This window comes from Stigmatopora argus, chromosome 15, assembly GCF_051989625.1.
Source record: "Stigmatopora argus isolate UIUO_Sarg chromosome 15, RoL_Sarg_1.0, whole genome shotgun sequence".
NCBI classification, from domain to species: Eukaryota; Metazoa; Chordata; class Actinopteri; order Syngnathiformes; family Syngnathidae; genus Stigmatopora; species Stigmatopora argus.
In genome coordinates, this window is record NC_135401.1 from 8,700,294 (window position 1) to 8,719,823 (window position 19,530).

At 40.5% G+C, this 19,530-nt stretch overlaps 1 protein-coding gene and 1 long non-coding RNA gene across 6 annotated transcripts in view; one reads left to right on the top strand and one right to left on the bottom strand.

Moving 5' to 3' along the window:
* LOC144089865 (latent-transforming growth factor beta-binding protein 2-like) overlaps positions 1 to 19,530 on the bottom strand; it is a 94,844-nt gene that overhangs the window by 36,861 nt on the left and 38,453 nt on the right. For all 5 annotated transcript variants that reach the window (XM_077621089.1, XM_077621085.1, XM_077621087.1 and 2 more), the window contains 5 exons: positions 10,700 to 10,953; positions 9,124 to 9,315; positions 5,900 to 6,100; positions 4,875 to 5,152; positions 3,814 to 3,916 (listed from right to left, as the gene is read on the bottom strand). In XM_077621089.1, coding sequence (XP_077477215.1) covers positions 3,814 to 3,916; positions 4,875 to 5,152; positions 5,900 to 6,100; positions 9,124 to 9,315; positions 10,700 to 10,953 — 1,028 coding nt within the window. The remainder of the gene's footprint in view (positions 1 to 3,813; positions 3,917 to 4,874; positions 5,153 to 5,899; positions 6,101 to 9,123; positions 9,316 to 10,699; positions 10,954 to 19,530) is intronic.
* LOC144089866 (uncharacterized) lies at positions 7,173 to 19,235 on the top strand. The gene is made up of 2 exons (XR_013305208.1): positions 7,173 to 7,316; positions 18,604 to 19,235. It is a non-coding gene; the product is annotated as an uncharacterized LOC144089866 (long non-coding RNA).

Below are 19,530 nucleotides of genomic sequence, written 5' to 3' on the forward strand. Positions count from 1 at the left end.
GGAAGCTTCCCAGCATTGACAGATGAAGAGAAAAATGGACTGTAGAATTCCAATTGCTGTTGAATACGGAATGAAAGGCAGGGCTGCCAAGGGTCATTCTCATTCTCGACATACAAAGGCAGAGCAAAAGTTTGCTGCGGGAACCTGATATGAATTTATTAAAAACATTCCTATATGACCCCTACCTTTGCAACATAATCCTGGCTTTGAGTGTTGAAAGGATTTATTTTCTCTTAGTAACTTAGACTGTGTTCATGCAACTATTGTACACACATGTCCATGTTTCATATTCACCTTTTTCTTGATGTTCTAATGTTAGCTTTTTGTGCATCCTGACAGAGAAAGTGATCACTAAAATGCCACAGTGCTGGCAAACATCCACCTCATCTGATCTAGAGAGAAGACAGATTCTCTGGGTGATATGAATATCATTATAAGCCTACAATCCCAATTATAGAAGTTTTAAAGGATGTTGGTATACACATTGGTATCCAGCCACTACAATAAGGGCAGTCTTGTCTTACAAATTTGTTTAACCATGTGGTGATAGTATAGTCTTTTCTTTAGACATGTCTACCTCTTGGGAACAATTTCAATGTTGAGTACAGAATCAAATTAACGCAATCTTCATGTATTGTATCACTTTACCGTGACCTGAGTTTCTTCATGTAGATCTTCACCCAATTGTTCTCAAGCTAGCTGAGAGTTTCTCCAGTGTGACCTCGATTGTCTAAGGGCACCCCCCATAGAGGAGTCCGGGAGACATCCTAATCAGATGCCCTGGCCAGCTTATCTAGTTCCTCTCATTGCAGAGGATCAGCAGCTCTACTCTGAGCCTCTCCTGAATGATTGACTTTCTGACCCTAACTCTAAGAGACAACCTGTAGATGAAAATCAGTTCTTTCACACAGTTCATACATATATACATTCCTACTCATATTGTTATTGCCTTAACCCCATTATCTAGGCAACACATCTTATGACCATTAGGGCGCTCAGGTAGATTGACTAGTAGTAAATGGAGAGGCTCATCCTTTGGCTCTTTTTCTTCTTCACCCAGAGAGACCTGTGCAGATGCTTCATCATTGAAGACACTGCACCTATCTGCGTGTCAATCTTGCTACCATATTAATACTTCAATGTTCACCAAGATGACAAAATACTTGAAATCTACTTGGAAAAAGGATCTCACCCCTTATCTAGAGAAACTCGGTCATTCTGTAAGAGATAGGAGTAGAATCAGTAAGAAAGGACTGCCTCGGTAGGTCCAACAATCAGTGGAAACAATTCTTACTCCTGTTGCCAATGCGGACAAAATCTTACACAGTCTAAATACCCCATACTCTTATAAGATCTGCCAAAGACTACCTGAGGCAAACCACTGGCTTTGCCGGTTGCAGAAAGCTCATTAGTGCTTGTTTTTCCTGAATCTGTGGTTCAATTTCTCAATGGATCCTATTATTACAACTACTTTCTTCATGCCCAAGTAAGTCTCACCATGGAGCTAGAGCTGTATGATCCCAATGTAATAGGAATTGACCATTTGGTCCCTCTTCTTTGAAGATCCCTTCATAGATTGCCACTGAAGCGGCATGTCATCTTGATTTTGCTAAACCGTGTCAATCTGGATAGCCCCAGTCTATGTGGCACTCATCCCCCCCCCCGTCAAACCAGTTCGATGCCAAATTTAATTTAGAATTCCGCAGTTGTTGTGGTGAAAGTAACACTAAAGTGGTAAAGCATTTCACACAATGGGCTGAAATACTTTAGCCTAAATAAGTACTTTCAAAAAGAGTAACCAGCACCATAGTGTCTCACGTGCTATAAACATTTAAATGCCGTGTCACATTTTGAAAATAGTAACGGTATATTATCACATACTAAACAGGAGACACGGGAGACTCTTAAAATCTTTATATGACTCTCTCGAGATCAAGATTGATAACTGACCATCTCTCAGAGAAAAAGAAGAAAAGAGCAGCAACATTTTTTTCAGGGGCCGTTTTCCCCTTGTTCTATATCACTCCGGTCACCGTGGTGGGATGAATGCAGTTTAGAGATGTAGCCAAGTGTCTAAAGTGAGAACAATAACACTCAGGAATTCAAAGCACTTCTATTAAAGCGCCTTCCAAGACTGGAGGGACATTGAATATGACTTCATTTTCCCCTCTCTCATTTTCCTTCCCCTTTCTTCGCAGCATGCGTGTGACCTGGGACCCAGGCCTACAGTATACCACAAACATGACGAAGACGAGCACACGCTTGTGCTTCTACTCGGAACTTCAAAGAAACAGAGGAGAACATCTGGAAGCCCAGGAAGAGTGTTGCCTGGAGAGAATTGGGATATGAGAAAAGAATAGATATATGATGAATGGATGGGAGGCAGAAAGATGATGTCTGCTTCTGATTAAGGCCTGGTTAGATACGGTATTAAACACAGCTTGAGGACTTTGACAGCCAACTGACATTTGTGGCTTAGGCCGCAAAACAATTGAGAAGACAGGAAAATGCACATTACAAATGTGCTGTTATTGCTGTTTTCCACTTGCCTCTCTTGCTGAAGTCCCCCTGGCTTAGTGTGGGTACAAATTCAACCATACACACACACCTCCTCAAATCACACAGATGACTGTCAGCTCGAGTAAGAGTCTTAGTGTATAGTAAGAGGTGACACCACCCACCCAGCTTGTCAGCATGTAACCAGCCTGCTGCTGTTTCTCAAACCTACCGCAGCTTGGGTTGGAAAGTAGCTGAAATACGCCTGTTCATTTCCTCAACGACTGGTTCCTTATGCCCCCGCGGTGGGTGGTGCCTGCTCCAGATTCTCATTTTCATGCTCTAATATGCTTCCCAAGTTTCATTTTATATAGAACACCCTCCCTAAAAAAACACTTAGTTTTTACTACTCTAGTACAGTAAAGCTACACAGTCATTTTGCAGATCTAATGACGACTGACTCCGGTAATTATCCCCACTATCCAGTCCGCAGTAGTGTTTGAAGATAATAGCTCTAAATATACACAAATTAAAAGCAAAAGCAGTTGAAAATTAGAATCGTGACCACGGACGAAAAAGGCAACAATACGTAAACATAAATCTAGATGGAAAAACCCCCTTAAAAAGAAAAGAGGGGCTTAACTACAGCTTGCGGTTTGAGGTTATTGCGCCAGACAAAACCAGAATATGAAGAAACTAATAAGACACCAGAAAAATTACGATTGGATAGTCTTAAATGACCACAACATATCCCACCTGGCGCTCTCTGACCATTTATGGTTTAATACAGTAACCTATAAAGATGGTTTATAATATAAGTGTCTAATATCAGGAATAGTTTCATTGAAAAGGTTGGTCAGCCTATAGCAGTCATTTTAAGGCAAGGGTGCGTACCCTGGACTGACAGTAGTAAACTGCAGTGGTTATGGGGGAGGTTAGGTCATGGCTAAATAGGCAATAAAATCTGGACACCAACGAGAAGTGAACGCTACACAGACCAAAGACGTCAGTGTAGGAGACTCGCCCTTTCATTTGTGTGGTCTTGCTTTCTTTGAGCTGTCACAGCTGGTAAAAATAGCGGCATATAAACACAAATGTAGTACACGTTTGAAAGCCAGAAGAAGAAGAAGATGTGTATATCACAACTAAAGTAGTTATCCAAAAATTATTGAGTACTATTGCTGATAGCTCTCTGTACAGCCAGCCAACAATCAACTAGTTCCCAGATATCAGTAGTAAAAATGGATAGGGCAAATATTCAAAATTAGGACACAGATGTACTGTACAGTTCATTTCAGCTGCTCAGTGTGGGCTTACTTGGTTTGGTTGGACACTTGTGGCACTTGTTGAGACCCCAGGAGGATCCAATGCTTCCACAGCAATCGTCCTGTTTAGTTAGGCCTGGTAGTGGCTTGCCACACTACAAAAATACATGTGTAATTAATTTGGGAATTAAGTTGTATGTAATAAGTGTGCCTGCAAAATTGGAGGTAAATGCAAGTGAAAAGAAAACAGAAGGACCTTTGGAGACTGGTTTAAACCTCCTAGCATTTGGATCACATTTGGCTAATTAGGAAAAATTCTTTGCAGAATCCAGTGGATTTTGGCCAGTAGAGAATAATGAATCTCGAGCACAAACACAGAAAACATTCTTTTTTTCTTTGGCAAACAAAGAGAGGAAAACTGTGGAAAATGGGAGTGCAGTAAACACAAACTTTCTCAATGGACCAAGCTGGAGCCATAACTGTTGTGATATAGAAGGATTTTTTTTTTACCCTAACAAAAATGTTCTAAAAAGAAAACAACACTGGCACACCAAATTAGATAGGTGGGCATGGCTTTCGTCTTCTGTGTAATTATACTGTAGTGACATTTTGGTAACATTGCGCCAATATCTTTGAATCTGGGAAAGACTTGTTTTTTTCTGGGGAGATTTAACAGATCAGGACATGTCCGGGTGAATCAGGAGTAAAAAAAAAACTCATTCATATAAGAGAGACATATGGTCAATCATGTCAAGGAGTGAGGACAGTCATGTCAGTTGAGTGACATTGGTATGATCTCATTTACCATCAGGGAAAATTGAGTCTATATATGCAGTTGTCCTTTAAGTTTTCGATTGAACAATGTGTTCGTGACCCTTTGGAAAAACTGAGTCTCCAATTAAAAGTGGTTTTTAAACTAGCAGGGAAATGTTTTCCAATAACTGTAGATTTTGAGACATTTCTCTCTTAATGTACTGCAGGACATATCACATGTCAACAATCCTGAAGATGGCATGTACCATAACTACGGCCAACTTGAACAGAAAAATCACAAGGAGAGATAATGGGGTTGACCAGGATTTGGTTAACACCAACAAAAGACGATAATAATACCTGTCCATCAACCGTCTCCTGAAAGCATCTTCCTACATGCCCGTTGTGATGGTGATGCGATCTGGAGTGGCCGTCCACACTGGCGTGTCCATTTCTGCCGCCGTGGTCGATGGCAAGTTCGTGGCCATTCCCAGGCTGTGAGCGCTGCTGGACAGAATGAGCCCCCTCTGTGCTGGGAGACCTCTGCCCTGGTTGGACCCGAGCCACTTGATGGATGCGGACCTCGGCCTCCGGCGGGTGCTGGATGTGGACTTTAACCAAGGATGGGTGGAGTGAGACTGGAAGAAAAAAAGATCACCAATTAGCAAAAAAATAGGGCAAGTCAGCATTGGGGGAAATTTTGTCACTGTTCAATGATTAAGTACTTAGTCTTTTTTTCATACTTTTTAACTCTTAGGGACTTCACTCAAATCAGCTACTATCCATACCATATACAAAGAAAAGAATGCAATCAGCTAGTATATGCTTAGATATATTTTTTCACTCATTTGTGGCAATAGAAAAAAATAGCGACAGTACAAAACAAAACCATAAAGTGCTTTGGATTTCCAGCTTTAAATCAGACATAAAAGGCCAAATGCTGATCTGAAAGAAAAATTGTTGAAATGAGCAGAGTGCTTTTAGTCTTCTAACTTGTGGGGAAGAATCTATCTTTGGGGAGTTTGGGGGATTTTTTTTCTCAGAATCCACCATAATGAATCAAAGTGTGACAGAAGAAATCGACCTTATGAAGAGCACATGAACTTGCATCTTGCCTCTGTGCATTTATAACACGAAGTTTTTTGGGCCGTTTAGCACATTTCATATTTTTATTGGCCGTCAGCGCCAAAAAAAGGTTTTAAATTCTCTGCCTCTGCTTTTAAGAACTAAAAGTGCAACACTCAGACCAGATGGAAGTTGATCTTGTGATGGGAAACAATGGAATCAAGGCCTAGCATGTTTTTTGTAAGTAGAGTGAGTGATTCAAAGACAATAGATAAACAGATTCATGTGAATGCCCTTTTTTGGTTTAAGTGTGCACTTACCTAGCTGATTGGAGAGTGGTAGCGTGTACGTAGAGTGGGAAGGAGATTTGGGTCCAGAATTTCTGGAGTCCTTGTGATTCGTGGGCCTGGCGTGAGGCTGAGTTGGCAAGTGGCAAAACTTCCCAGTTGAGTTGGATGGACACCAACATTGGTCTCTACCAATGCAACGGCCTCCATTTCGACAGGGAATCTGACAAAAGACTGCAGATGGGGAAGAGATTTTGCACTCAGTGACTATCAATGATGACGCAAAATTTTTAAACTATTTGAATTGGGAGCGCGAGAAACGAATGGCCAATAGAATGGATTAGACATGTACCAGTAATAAACTATTTTACCTTCACAGAGAGATGAAAGCCAACTTTCATCCACAAATTCGACTGTTAAGAAAATTCCGCTGCTTTGAAAAAATAAAACACTAGCAATGAGAGAGATGAGATCCTGCAGAGCGTAAAGGATGGCGAAGGGAAACTGCAGCGTTATGAAGGAGGTGCTACACTCTAAAAAGATTGCAAACAGAGAAATGCTGCTGCGGACAAATCTCTCCACACCAAAGACATTTTAAAAGCATTCAAGGGCCAGTTATGTGCATGCCAAAAAAACAGGTGGTGTTTTCCGTATCACCCAAGCACGAATCAGGAAATTGAAACTTCAACAAAGTTATCATAAAAGGCATGTGGACTGATAAAAACAAGAACTGTGACTCTAAACAGCTCTTATTGAGATGTTGGTTGACTTTTTATTCCAAAAGCTACTACAAGGGGAAAGAATCAGTTGCTAACAGAAAATAATTGTGGCATATGGTTATTGTGACAGAAGATTCTCTTCCGCATCGCACAGAACCACTTTGCAATTGGGCTTAAAAATAATAGTTTTTGACTATATCAGTACAGAGTTGGAGTAGAAATGTCTTACCAATGTTACCATTCAGGAGTAGGGAAAAACCTCTTTTGATTAGACATGCTGGCTCTAATATCAGCTCACGGGGGCTATTAAATTCTTTCAAAGTGGGATGCAGGTTCGCACTCGTCTGTGCCAAACCAGTCCGACCCGGCAGCAGGAACTATTCATAGACTTACTGTAGACTTCATACTGTGCCAATCTATGCGCCTACTCCAAAAACACTCAAACAACAAAACAAAAAGAAAACAATCACGTTTCTCCCTACATAAAAAGAGTCGACCCCTTGTGATGTCATGCTTTAAAAGTAATTGTTGCACGCAAGGGAGCCTATGATAATTACACGGCCAGATTTTTTACTGCACCAATGTTAGGGAGCATAACCAAAGGATGAGATAACTGTTTGCCGTCCTCTTGACATTCCTTGATGAGAACGCACGCCCAAGAGATAACCGGACGCAAGCCAACATGGAAGACCACCTCCTTTTTATAGACAATTTACTTTTACATAATAGAGGTGAGCTTTGAAGGATATAAAATGATCCTTATACTCATTCGGGTAGGTGGCACAAGTATGATGTCATTGCCCAGAGGTCAATGTTAGTGAATTAAGCAGTGTATATCATTTTACAAAACTAATTAACAGACATATAAATCAGGTGCTTTAATGGACCTGCATACTGGAAAGCATCTCAAAATGACATATTTCCAAAGAAACTGCTTCCATTCTTGAGTGACTTAACCAAATGCTGTAAACATTTCAAGAGTCCAGTTCAGGGAGTAAATTTGACACATGGCATTGCATCCTTATCGTTTTTTGGAGAATGCATGGCTACTTCATTTAAATCCTGCCTTTCCACAAACCAGACTATTTTTTAATCGACGGCCAAAGTCTTCAAAATCTGTGAAATGTGGATGAAAATTTGAAAATGGAGCTAAGTTGTTTAGAGATGACACTCAAGACGAAGATTTTAATAAATTTGGTAATGATTTGAACTGAGCTCTAGTGTTTGCAAAACAATTTTATGTGGTGTGTGTCCTATGGCAATAATAAGTTCCCAATTAATCAATCAGCTCTAATGCAAAAATAAAATATGTAGCTCCATGGATAGATATTCACTGGTCTATGCTAACAAGTTCACAAATGATGGAGGGGACTTCAAAGCTAGTGTCCACAAGAACAACAACAACTGAAAGGCAACTTAACAGGCATTCAGCCTGTAAAAAGCAAATCAATATTTAGTTTTGTGTAATTTTGTCTGCTACCACCTCTCCTGTTCACTGAATGATACAGGTTTTCAAACAAAACTGGCAAATTGTGTGCAAATGATCAAGCATTTCAAATCTATTCCCGATACTTTCCACTTGCAGAACGCTAGCTTTTGGAGTGCAGTGTTTGCTTATTTCATAAGCTCTTTTAGAAATATAAAAATGAACCAAGGCACATACTCTCAAACCTCAGATGGAAACCTCCTTTCTTCACCAAGAACACTAAAGCTAAATTGTGACTGGGTCTCATCATGTTTTGGCCTGTAAGGCTATATTCCCTATAAAAGTTGTTTACCTGTTTTTATGTAACCAGAAAGGCCTTGTATGTGTGTGGTATGTAACGTCGTCATTACTAATCCGCAAGCAGTAATTAGTCTGAGCCTTAGCTGGACCTTTGCAACTGAAGAAATAAAAACATGCAAGGTCACAGCCTCTGCCCTTGGCATTGAGGACCCCCTCCCTTCCCACGGACACTGCTGTGTGAATTGGAGGCAAAGCGCTGCGGATAAATAGCAGGTTTAATGTAATCCCTGTAAAATCCTGTTCATGCCGCTCTTTCTGTTTTACCGGCGCGCCCGTTCTCGTCTTTCATTCCTCTGTGCTCTCCCAGAGAGCATTTTAAATGGTTAACGGTCGGGCCAGCAGCGAGGTGTAAACCGCAAAGCGATGGGGCTAAGTGGTGGGAGCGTGGGACCACCGTCTCTAAGGTGTGTATGCGTATGTGTGTTTGGGGAGATTAGCACTATTTTAGAGCCTGCTTATAATCTTTTCTACCCCCTTTTTTTTCACTCATTCTTCCAACTTCTGTTGCTCTTTGACAGTCAGATTTTTTTCTTTGTACCTCCTACTCTCAAGGCTTTGGTATTCAAGAGAGACAGCATGACACTTGGAACCCATTTTGTCAGTCTCACCCCATAAAAAAATGCCCAAGAATGGAGTTGTGGGGACTGTGTGTGAGAATCAGAAAAGAGGCAAGGGAAAGTGAAGAAGCAAGAAGAAGCGGTAATAAAAAATAAAACTGAAGGTAAAGTGATGGCTCTGAAGTCAACACTCACAGAGTCGGAAGCCTGGCGTCTTTGGCTGCTGCTGCTGCAGCTGCTGTTGCTGCTGCGAAGTCTCACTGTACACAGTGGTCACGTCCCCTTTCTCACAGCTATTGTAGCAACGGCCATTGCCGCACACACGGCGGCACGTGGTGGGTGTGAAGACGATCTTTATCCGGTCCAGGCTGGAGGTGAGATTGGCCCCTGGAAAGCAAACGCACAGTCGGTTCAGAAGGAGCAAAATCAGAAGTAGAATGGAGTCAAGCTCCATGCTTCTTTCTTCTTCCTCACGGTGACAGTCTACTCATCTCTTGGCGAAGCAAGGGGCAGTTTATAAGCTCATAAGGGCGTATGCGGATAATCGCCGCTGGCACGTTGAAAGTGAATGAGCAACGGCAGTGCAGGCCAGCAAACACGGCAGATCGGTGGCGAGTGTCCAGCGCCTTTATCTTTGCGAGAGGGTGTTTTGGATGGGTGTATGAGAGAGGGGTAACGAGAGGTGAGGACAAGTGAATGTTGAGTTCAATTGAGCTGGTTGTTACTGTGGTGCACACTAAGATCATGGAAAAACAGGACAGAGGAATAGGTTTATTAAGGAAGCACGTCAGATATTGTAAAATGTTCAGAATGGGTTGTATGTGCCAAAAATGTGTGTACATGACTAATTTAATGATATGTTTTTGACGAGAGAATCAAGTAAAAACAGTTCCGTTAAAAATATATTCAATTCATTTTAAGGGGAATTGAAAACAAAAACGCAATAGGTAATAACGTTTATTAAAAGTGAAGTCAGCCTGCAATTTTGGTATTTTATGAAGAACCGTTAAGTCAATGCATACGATTTACTTTTGCAGGTCACAGTGTATTATGTGGTGGGCCGGTTGAGCCACCAGGCCACCCAGGGACCTGTGACCCAAAGAAAGGAAAAACTACAAAAAATTTCTAGGCAATTTAGATTTTTTTTTCTTATCAACGTTTTAGACATTTGAATGAAAACCCTTCTATGTGTTTTGCGTTTCAGTAAATTTGATTGGATTATTGCTTAACCAATTGATCTATTGAACCAGATCATTGTATTGTTACACCCACAGGGATTTCCAGCCTTCTGTTAATGCTTCCCATGCGATTGACTGTAATAGAAATCAAAATATTTTGAACTGGGAGGACTGGCAGTGATCATTTACAGTGAATTATGGAGTGGCTGTCCTCCCAGTTCGAAATAAATGGACATCTAATGTCGGCAATTGATATAAAAGAGACAAACAGGCATTCTGACATTAGTTTGACTTTAAGTTAGTTAATAAAATGAACTTTTAAATTATTCTTTATGAAGGACTGGGAAGGACACATTATGTGTTTAACTCTGCTCGTACTGAAGCAAAGGCAAGCGTGCAGATGAGAGGCACAGCTGAGCATAAACACGAAGTTAGTCTGGGACGCTGCCAATATTTTTTTTTCCTTTTTTGCAGCCCATGTTCCACTTAGCCGTGACACAGCAGGATTTGTCAGAATGTATTTTGACATAAGCTGTATTGTTTGTTTTGAAGTGGCAAGTCTGGGCACAAATGTCAAGTGTGCATTTTTTTACCTGCTGGCGATAGTGCATTGTTGAAATGTCCATTAAGCTGGTGGTTCGCGGTTGACCTGTGACCGTTGAAGTAGTGAATGTTGTCATGCCCGTTTCTTTGTCCATGGAAGTTCCTGCGCTCATTTCCGTGGGTGTTGCCGTTGGGCAATGCGTTGGAAGTGATCGGCCCAGAGGATGACGGATAACGCTTTACGGTACGGGAGGTCCCGGTTAGCTGAGGGGAGGAATCAGGGGGTCCCCGTCTCACTTGGGTCCTGTCAGTCACATCATCACAAGACCACAAACATATGACCTCAGAGCAAAGCGAAAGTCCCACACATATACACTCAATCAGCAATGCATGTGCATCAGCGTGAAATTGGTTTAAGCTTGGTGAGCCTGTGCAACAGAAAAAAAGTTATTCCTAAGAGATGAGCATTGTGCCTGAGGTCATACCTCTGCTTAATTAATAAATTTGCAGAAATGAAATCTATAATAAAAGCATAAGTTGTCTCAACTAACATCAGCTGCAAGTCAAGAAGCCATGACCCTTACTCATCCAAAAAGATTCTTTTTGATGACACAAAAGAGATTTAGTAAGAAAAGATCATTCATGAGCAAATAGTTTAATTTGGCAGATATCCTTTATGTAATTTGTCTCATTACCAAATTCATTACACCACTGCTATCCAGTATGATTCAGGTCTTATTCTTTCAGTACGGTTTCAATTTCAGTGATCTCGTGTTAACCATATTGTCAACAATGAGGAATTCAAAACATAATTCTACCTTACCAAGCATAAGATGAAACTACTTATACTAACTGTAATCAAGAAATATTAATGCACACATTCACATATACAAACATTAAATATATTTTGATGCTTTGGCATTAACCTTACGTTGAGCAGTGGTCTAAGAAAATTGCTAAGCACTATGCATATCTTTTATACATATGGGAGAATACAGATATTTGTTTAAACCGTTTTTAAGAGGTAGCATTCGATTTGATACGCAGACTGTAGTCTTGGCAGAGGTTTGCGCTTTACTTTGAATTGACGTGTGATTCAGAGCCAAACGCCAAGTACTTATACAGTGAATCAGCTCCCAACAGATGCAACCAAAACCAGAAAAATAAACACATTATATAAAAGGCATGAAACCACGCACGCAAACAACATTCCAAGAAGTGACAAATGTAACGCAAGTCAATGCATGACTCTTTGTAACCGGAGCAAGCCAGAAACCACCTCCCTGCTGTCGGCGGGAAGAAGAAATGAAAGGAAAAGGGAAATGAGAGACAAACTTCTGATAATGGTCTCTTGCGTCATCTTTTGAAAAGTCAAACGGCTGTAGTTGACAGCTGCTGACCTAGATCCGGGACCTCGGGCGGCGCCTATGGATTTGGATGTGACACTGGGAAACACAAGGTGCTGAAGTCAAGGTGGGAACGCCAGAAAAGGCGGAACACAAACGCCGCTCCTAAGTCTCATCCAAATCATGATGAGCTTTTTCCATCATTTGCAATGATACCTGGCTTGCACGCATCCTGCCTCTCTTCCTGGACTTAGCCAGATGTTACTCTGCCCGTCTATGGCTTCCAATTATGAAGCGACTTCCTTCCAACATGAGCTCACAGCTGCCCCCTCTGCCTGCAGATTGGAGATCACTGAGAGAAAATGCAATGTTGCATGCTGGATGTCATCATTAGGAGGAACTAACTCTTCCCCCATCTAGTTCTGGGTGATTGAATGCAATCTTTTATAACCTGCCACCGGTATTTTTTAAAAACACATGGAACGATGTTTGAGATATCAAATGATGGCCACGCATGTTCAATTGAACCCCCAATGAGCCTGATGAATAAACTGCTAAATGTGAGCACAGTTCACAGACGGAGAACGAGATTATTTGGATCTGCATTTAACTGGAAATGAAATAAGCTCACAATTCCGAGAGGCCATGGACAATTACACTAAACAGAAGATGCTACGTTTGACTGCCTGTCCAACTTATCCATTACGTTTGATATGAAAAAAAATGCTGACATTCCAAAATAAATTGCGATTGACCGGGTCCTCTTACTCTCGTCATATGGAAAGCTATTAATCAGAATCATTTTTACGGAAATGACAAATCACAATTAGGGCCAAGAATTGCAACTGGGCAAGGACAAATACTGTAAATCTTGCAGCACGTTGCACAACCACGGCTTGGCGTTCAGTCACAGTAAATATCTTTGAACTTTTAGTATTACGGCACACGGATGCTCGCCACTCATGAAGACATGATAGGCAGCATGAATGGTAGTTCCAGACTCACGGCCTAAACCCAGATGCGGCTGGAATCGAGGTGGTCTTCAGGCTGCAGCGGAGCCATGAACTGGAAGACGAGTTCAAAAAAGTTAGTAAAACACTCTGATCTTTGAGCTTCTGCTGATGCTTAGCACGAAGTATGTGTAAAATAGGGTCCAACAAAGTACGGAGCCAGGCTAAATTTGTCAGTCTACTTTGAAGATTTGTTGAACCGATACCAAGGGTAGGGAATTGTCACGCTGTTTGGTTAGATGGTTTTGGTTATAAGGTGCCAGAAAAGACTATTTCAGTTGACTTGGAAGAAAAAAAATGTCATGATATAAGCAGTGTTGTGTCTACTGGGAAATTGGAGTGAATGGAAAAGGATGAATCCTGTTCAGTTCAAACAATGAAACGAAAACACAGTGACCAAAAACATCTGACTAGCCCAAAACGTGTTTGAGGTTTTGCACAATAATCTGAGTCATTTGCTCAGAGACTTCTCCAGTGGCCTTTTTTTACCGTTTCTCCAATAAAAGTCATTATGAAGAACAGAATTTGCCAGTTAAAGCTAATGCATTTCAGAAGTACCACCTTCTTTTTCCTAAAGTGCAATGCCATGAAAGGAGGCATGTTATTTTGATATTACTTTTTTTCTGGTTCCTTCTTGGCCCCTGAAGCAGAACACAGCCCTTTCTTGGCAATGCTCTTTTTTAATTTCCATCTGTGTGAAAATAGCTCTCTCCAAAACCATGTCAAATAACTTGAATTGTGGGTTTCTAGAAGTCAATGCAGAAAATAGACCGATATATGGACCTCGCCGAGATGTTGGATGGGATCGTTTGGTTCTGAGCAAACTGAAGAAACAGGGAAGTCTGACAGCAGCAAAAAAATGTGTAAAAAATTGATGAATTTGGCCATCCCATGTGTATTCAGGTCTTGCAGAAATAACCTGCAAAGAAATGAGTCGCTAACCTTAGCAGCCATAACTGTTACAACCACAAAAGTTTACATTTGGAAACTAGAGATATCTATTTTTAAACTCAAGGATAAAATTACAATTTTTCCAACCAAAAATGTTTGCCAAATGGTTTATGCAAGCATTTTATAGAAAAAAAGCTATTTATAGGCTTCTATGAAAATGGGAAAGTAAATGACCATCATTAAAAGTGTATATCAACGTTTAGACAGTTTCATCTCATTTAGAGAACACATTAAAGTTAATTTCATAGCTTGCCGTCAAATTTGCTAATCATTAGTCTGCCTGAAGGGCATAGCCGAAATTGAGAACATGAGCAGCTGAAACTATGAACACGCTATATTCTTCCAATCAACTGCTAGAAAAATATTGCAGTTGTTTTAGGGATTGATTTATCAATGGAACAGGCTGCTGAATAACGCAATGAATAAAATATTTAACTCTTTTCTGGCTAACATCACATGGGATAGACAAAACTCTCAAAATTTCCCGAGATGCCATAAAAGAGTGCCTATAGTTGAGTCACCGGTTATTGTAGGAGAATTTATTCTCCTTTAGACCACAAACTTGGTTGGCTTAAACAACAGCATGGTTGCTGTTTTTAGCCAGATAATGGTACCTTTATGCCTTAATTGCCTCAAAAAAATATTTGGACGAGGTGTAACATATAATTAAAAATCAACCCAAAAGTACAGTTCCACTCCAGTCAACCATTCCATACTGTAACCATGACCTGATTGGCTGAAAACCTTAATTTAAAGTCCCAGGGGATGTAATTCAATAACTCAAAAGACATCCATGCACATGTTTAAGTTTTACTATCTAAAGTTCAGCAATATAATACATTTCTGTCTAAAACAAACTACAGCATATTGAAGAAAGCGCAAACATTCCAGATTAGCTGTGAAGATGCTATCGTACGTTTGGATCCCCGATGCCAAGTATGACTTGAGGAGTCCAGAATTTCATTTAGTAACATGTTTTTAAAATGTTTATATCTGATAAGTAATGAGATTAATTGTTATCTGGGTATTGCAAATCTATTTGTTTTTACTCTGGTAGGGATATATTTGCTTTCCAACAGTTGATATACCACACACAGACCACAGGCAAGAGTTCAGTCTGGAATTTGGTTTGTCTTAGTAGTCTCGGTATATTTTAGGGGGTGAAAGAAGTCTCTGCGGGGAAAAATAAATTAATCCCTTTTTTTATACACCAGTCATTGCACCGTTGAATTCCTAACCATTTGTGGTTGCACTTTTCATTCCTCTGGCTTTACACAGCACTCATCCACTCATCGTTTGCCACCAAGGCCCTGTGTCACTCTTTCAATAAAACCCCGAGGTTTGATTTCCAGCATGTGCCGTTAAATATAATATCCAACCCTGGGGAATTTTTCATTACGTTGTTGTTGCATGTTTCGCTTAGCAACAAAGTTGAGTAAAGGGACAGAGGCAGACTTTATCCTAATTGGAAATACAAAAATAACTCAGCGACAGCTACTGTCACATTAAAGTCAGACATAAAATTATAGCTTTTTCTCACAGTTTAATCTCTAGTAGTAAACCTTTAGTTTATATCGCAAGCTTTGCCAACCCAAACACTCCAGGCGTCTGTGTTTTAAATATATATTAAGTTGTTTAAAAAAACCATTAAGTATGGCTGTGTTAGTAATATACATAACCCATTAGTTTAATCTCTACCATGGAGACATAAGATGACACAAGATGTGAAAGGCAACATTACATTAAGAGCATATCAATTTACTATGGCACAGAGAGTTTAACTTAACGTCTCTGGCCTGCATTAGTTAAATGGAAATGGAATCTTGCTTTCCCGTCTGGGATCTGTTCCATTTCACCGTGTATAGATCCAAATAACATCAATCATGAAAATCCATGAAAGGTCGACACCATTCTTTTCAAATTCGCTGCGAGTACGGTAGGTAAAATTTAGAACCTTTTCGTGTAAACAGCGAAAATTCATTTGGCACCAATTAAGTTTGGTCAAACAAGTGCACCGTCCTGCAATAACAAACTACTGTAAAAGGACCAAAGGATGCGTTGCACTAGCCTTCAGTCAGGGATGTTTGTAGTTGTGTAGTATTCATTTTTGGCTGAAGCAAGCTTATTTTCCCTTTCCAGCTAAACCAACCGATGTGTTGCGCATCCAAGAAAGTGGTTTGTTTCAAATGCACGCTCCTTGGAAATGACATTTATTGAAAGTAGTGCCAGTAGTTTAAAATGAGTAAGTTCCATCACAGAAAATGACTGCACTCTTTTAAAATACACCAAGGGATGAAGCCAAACATCAGTGAGCAATTAAGGGTCAATCTTTTGTGTTGATGTTTTTTTTTTTTGATAAAATCTCAAGTCATTATGAGTTAGATAATTGTGGGCCCTGTAAGAATATCTCCCCTTGTGAAAATCTGGGTGTGTCGAAGGTTTATCACACCCGCCACTGAGACTGGATTAAATCATGTTCTCTGTCTGGACAGCCTTCCAAGAATCGCTTTAGTAGCAGCCAGATCCTGGGTGAAATGAATTACTGTGGATTCGGATTGAATAGTTCATATTTACTTTTTCCCCAATGGGGATTGGGCTCATGTGAATGGCCTGGTCAAGAACGTAAAACAGCAAAGGCTATTGAGAAATAAATATAAGAAAATGTATTAGTTGGAACTGCTACTCTGATAAATTAAGAGAAGGAATGCAATTTTATTATAATAGTGCAATTTGAGTACTTTGTAACACTTGGCCCAATGTTGGAACGGAGTAGGACTGCTGTTAGGAGTTTTGCGTCATGAGATCTGGTTCTTAATTGGGAGCCTGGTCTGTAATGATGATAATGATACAAGTGCAGTGGTTCAAGTGGTACAAGTGCAATACAACATTGGTTGTATTGATATTCATATAAACAAACATACAGTGTACTGAAACAGCTGATCATGTGATCAAAGAAATCGGTTTCCCGAGGGTTTGTCCGCCAGGACCAGAAACATAAAATAAAATATCACAGTATCAAAAACTGAATATAAGACAACTGAACTGCTCAAACGGCTTTCAATTTCAGAGACAAAACTAACAACAACATTTCTAGTTGCCTTCCATTCAATTTTTGAGGATTACCATGACCTGGATGACTGACTACACCGTCTATAATAGAATCCGACGTGCACATAAAACACAACTGTAGTGGGGTAAACAGTTCCCTTTTTGTCTCCTAGGGCGCCAAAGACATAATAAATTAGGAGAGGTCTGATCCTCGATGGAAGCACAGTGGCGCGGTTACTGTGGTTCAAGGGTTACAATCATAACGTCTGGAGACATTGTGAGCTGAGGGGAAATTCAATCCTTGCTGGTCTGTTGTAGTTGCTCTGATCATTCACTTAGGAAAATGCCACAGGACAGGTCAGCAGGAAGAGCCACTGCTGACTCGACTATTTTTCTGAGTGTCAAATGTCAGACTGCTCTCAGGTGGAGTATTATTCCGGTATAGCCGATTAATGGAACTGTTCAATGTGTTAGCATCGCTTCAGAGTGCAAAGAAGGGTTCTTGGAACCTGTGAGCGCACAATATTTGATTATATCTTTTCCAACAATAATGGGGTACATTTAAGGTCTCCTGGCATGCCTGAATCAGGGCACTAGAAACGATTAGTCCCCTGCTCTGATTTGCCCAATGAAATTGGGCCAACCGCCTGACACTGCTGCCCAGAGAGTGTGTTGTAGACAGGGCTTTAGAGAAATGGGATGTGGGAGTGAAAGACGTATCTGTCCCACGCTGAGTGCTAGATTCTCTATGGTCCTTTGTTCCCCCTGGACTAGCAGGAAGCCAAATACTCATGGGACTCATTTGGCTCTGTATTTTTAGACAGAAACACAGCTACTTTTTCTGGCTCGACTGAGTCAATATTAATGCGCTAAGCTTAGTGCAGTTCAGTCTACAGTACATTTGGGCTGTCTTCAACACATAATATGTCACACTTGTCAAGCAAAGTACAGTGAGTGAAACTGGGAACACTTCCCTTGTGCTGGTGTTAGATAAAAAAATAAAGATCAGTGAGGGGAGAGGCTGCCTGGCGGGGAAGTGGTTAGCGCGTAAGCCTCACAGTTCGAAGGTCAAGGGTTCGATCCCAGGTCGGTCCTCACTGTTTGGAGTTTGTTCTTCCTGGGCTTGTGTGGGTTTTCTCCAGGTACTCTGGTTTCCTCCCTAGACAAAACTTATTCTTTTGTTAAACGAATTCTGTCAGACTGTCATGAGAAAATGACTTTCTTCTATCTTGATTTTGGAATAACAGTATGTTAAGCCATGCACATAAAACTGGACCATTAATGTAGCATGCATGCAATAAAATTTACAGGACAAGTGAGAGATCACCACGCTACTTCCAAGTTTATTTCCAATAAATCAACATCTGAACTTAAAGTAAATAATTACTCTGGACAGATGGAACTACTATTGCCAAAAGACAAAATGATGATGTCCTTTTAAGACCAGACTGTCAGGTGCTATGTCAATTTAACTCATGTAGAGTTAGGAGGATTTTTTTTCAAACCAATCCTTAAAATCACCCAACCTTTTGTTGCGCTTTGACATTGTGATAATGAGTAGTGACACCAGCACTGTTCATGAACTATATTTTCATACAGGTATCAAGGTCACCAACAGGATTTTGACAGCAGATCCAGCCTGCACTGCTGCTGCTGCTGCTGCTGCTGGTGTGGTTTGTCTATAATGGGAGTGAAAGCAACCGGTGATCCATGATTAACAAGAAGAACTCCCACTATGACCACAGTTTCCTCTGAGAAATGGCTGTGTGGTTATGTGCAAAGCCTTGAGTCAACAACCCGCACACATGCGCTTGGCCTTAGTCACCATGCATCCTGCATGTCGGTCTTAAGAGTTAATGCAGAAATAACATTGTTGAGGATCATTTAGCTTTATGTTACTTGTTCTCTGTTGTCAAATTCTAATCATAATCAAGCCACTGACCACTTTGTACTCGAAATATATCAGTCAAGACACCGATACATCAACAATCCTGGTAAAACAATATTGGATGTTGGTTGAGTAACAGGAAAAAAAATATTGGAATATACTGTAACTGACTGTATCTAAACTCTATCGTATAAGCGCTCCAATATAAGCAGTACATTCAGATTCCTCCCAGATACAGCATGCCAATTAAATAGATCGCAAGGTGTAAGAATATGCTAAGTACCAACAACTCAATTGACTTGTTAATAAAGAAAAAGTCTATGTTCTCTCTACAACCTGAAAAGATGATTTTCTTGATACTCTAAACGAATTCAGTTTTATGAAAGTAGATACTTTCAAATCCGATCTATGACACGTGTGTATGGGTTTAAATCCCAAAAGGGCCACATTTTTCAGGCTATATCTGCAGTCTTAACTGTCGAGTGCCTCCAAATTGGAATTCATGACAACAATTTGCATTGCTTAGCAATTACAACAAACATGGAGGACAAACTCCTAGACCTCTGTATAATCATCCGGTGACTTCAGCAAAAGATTTAAGACAAATCCCTGAAGAAAAAAAATCACAAGCCTCCATG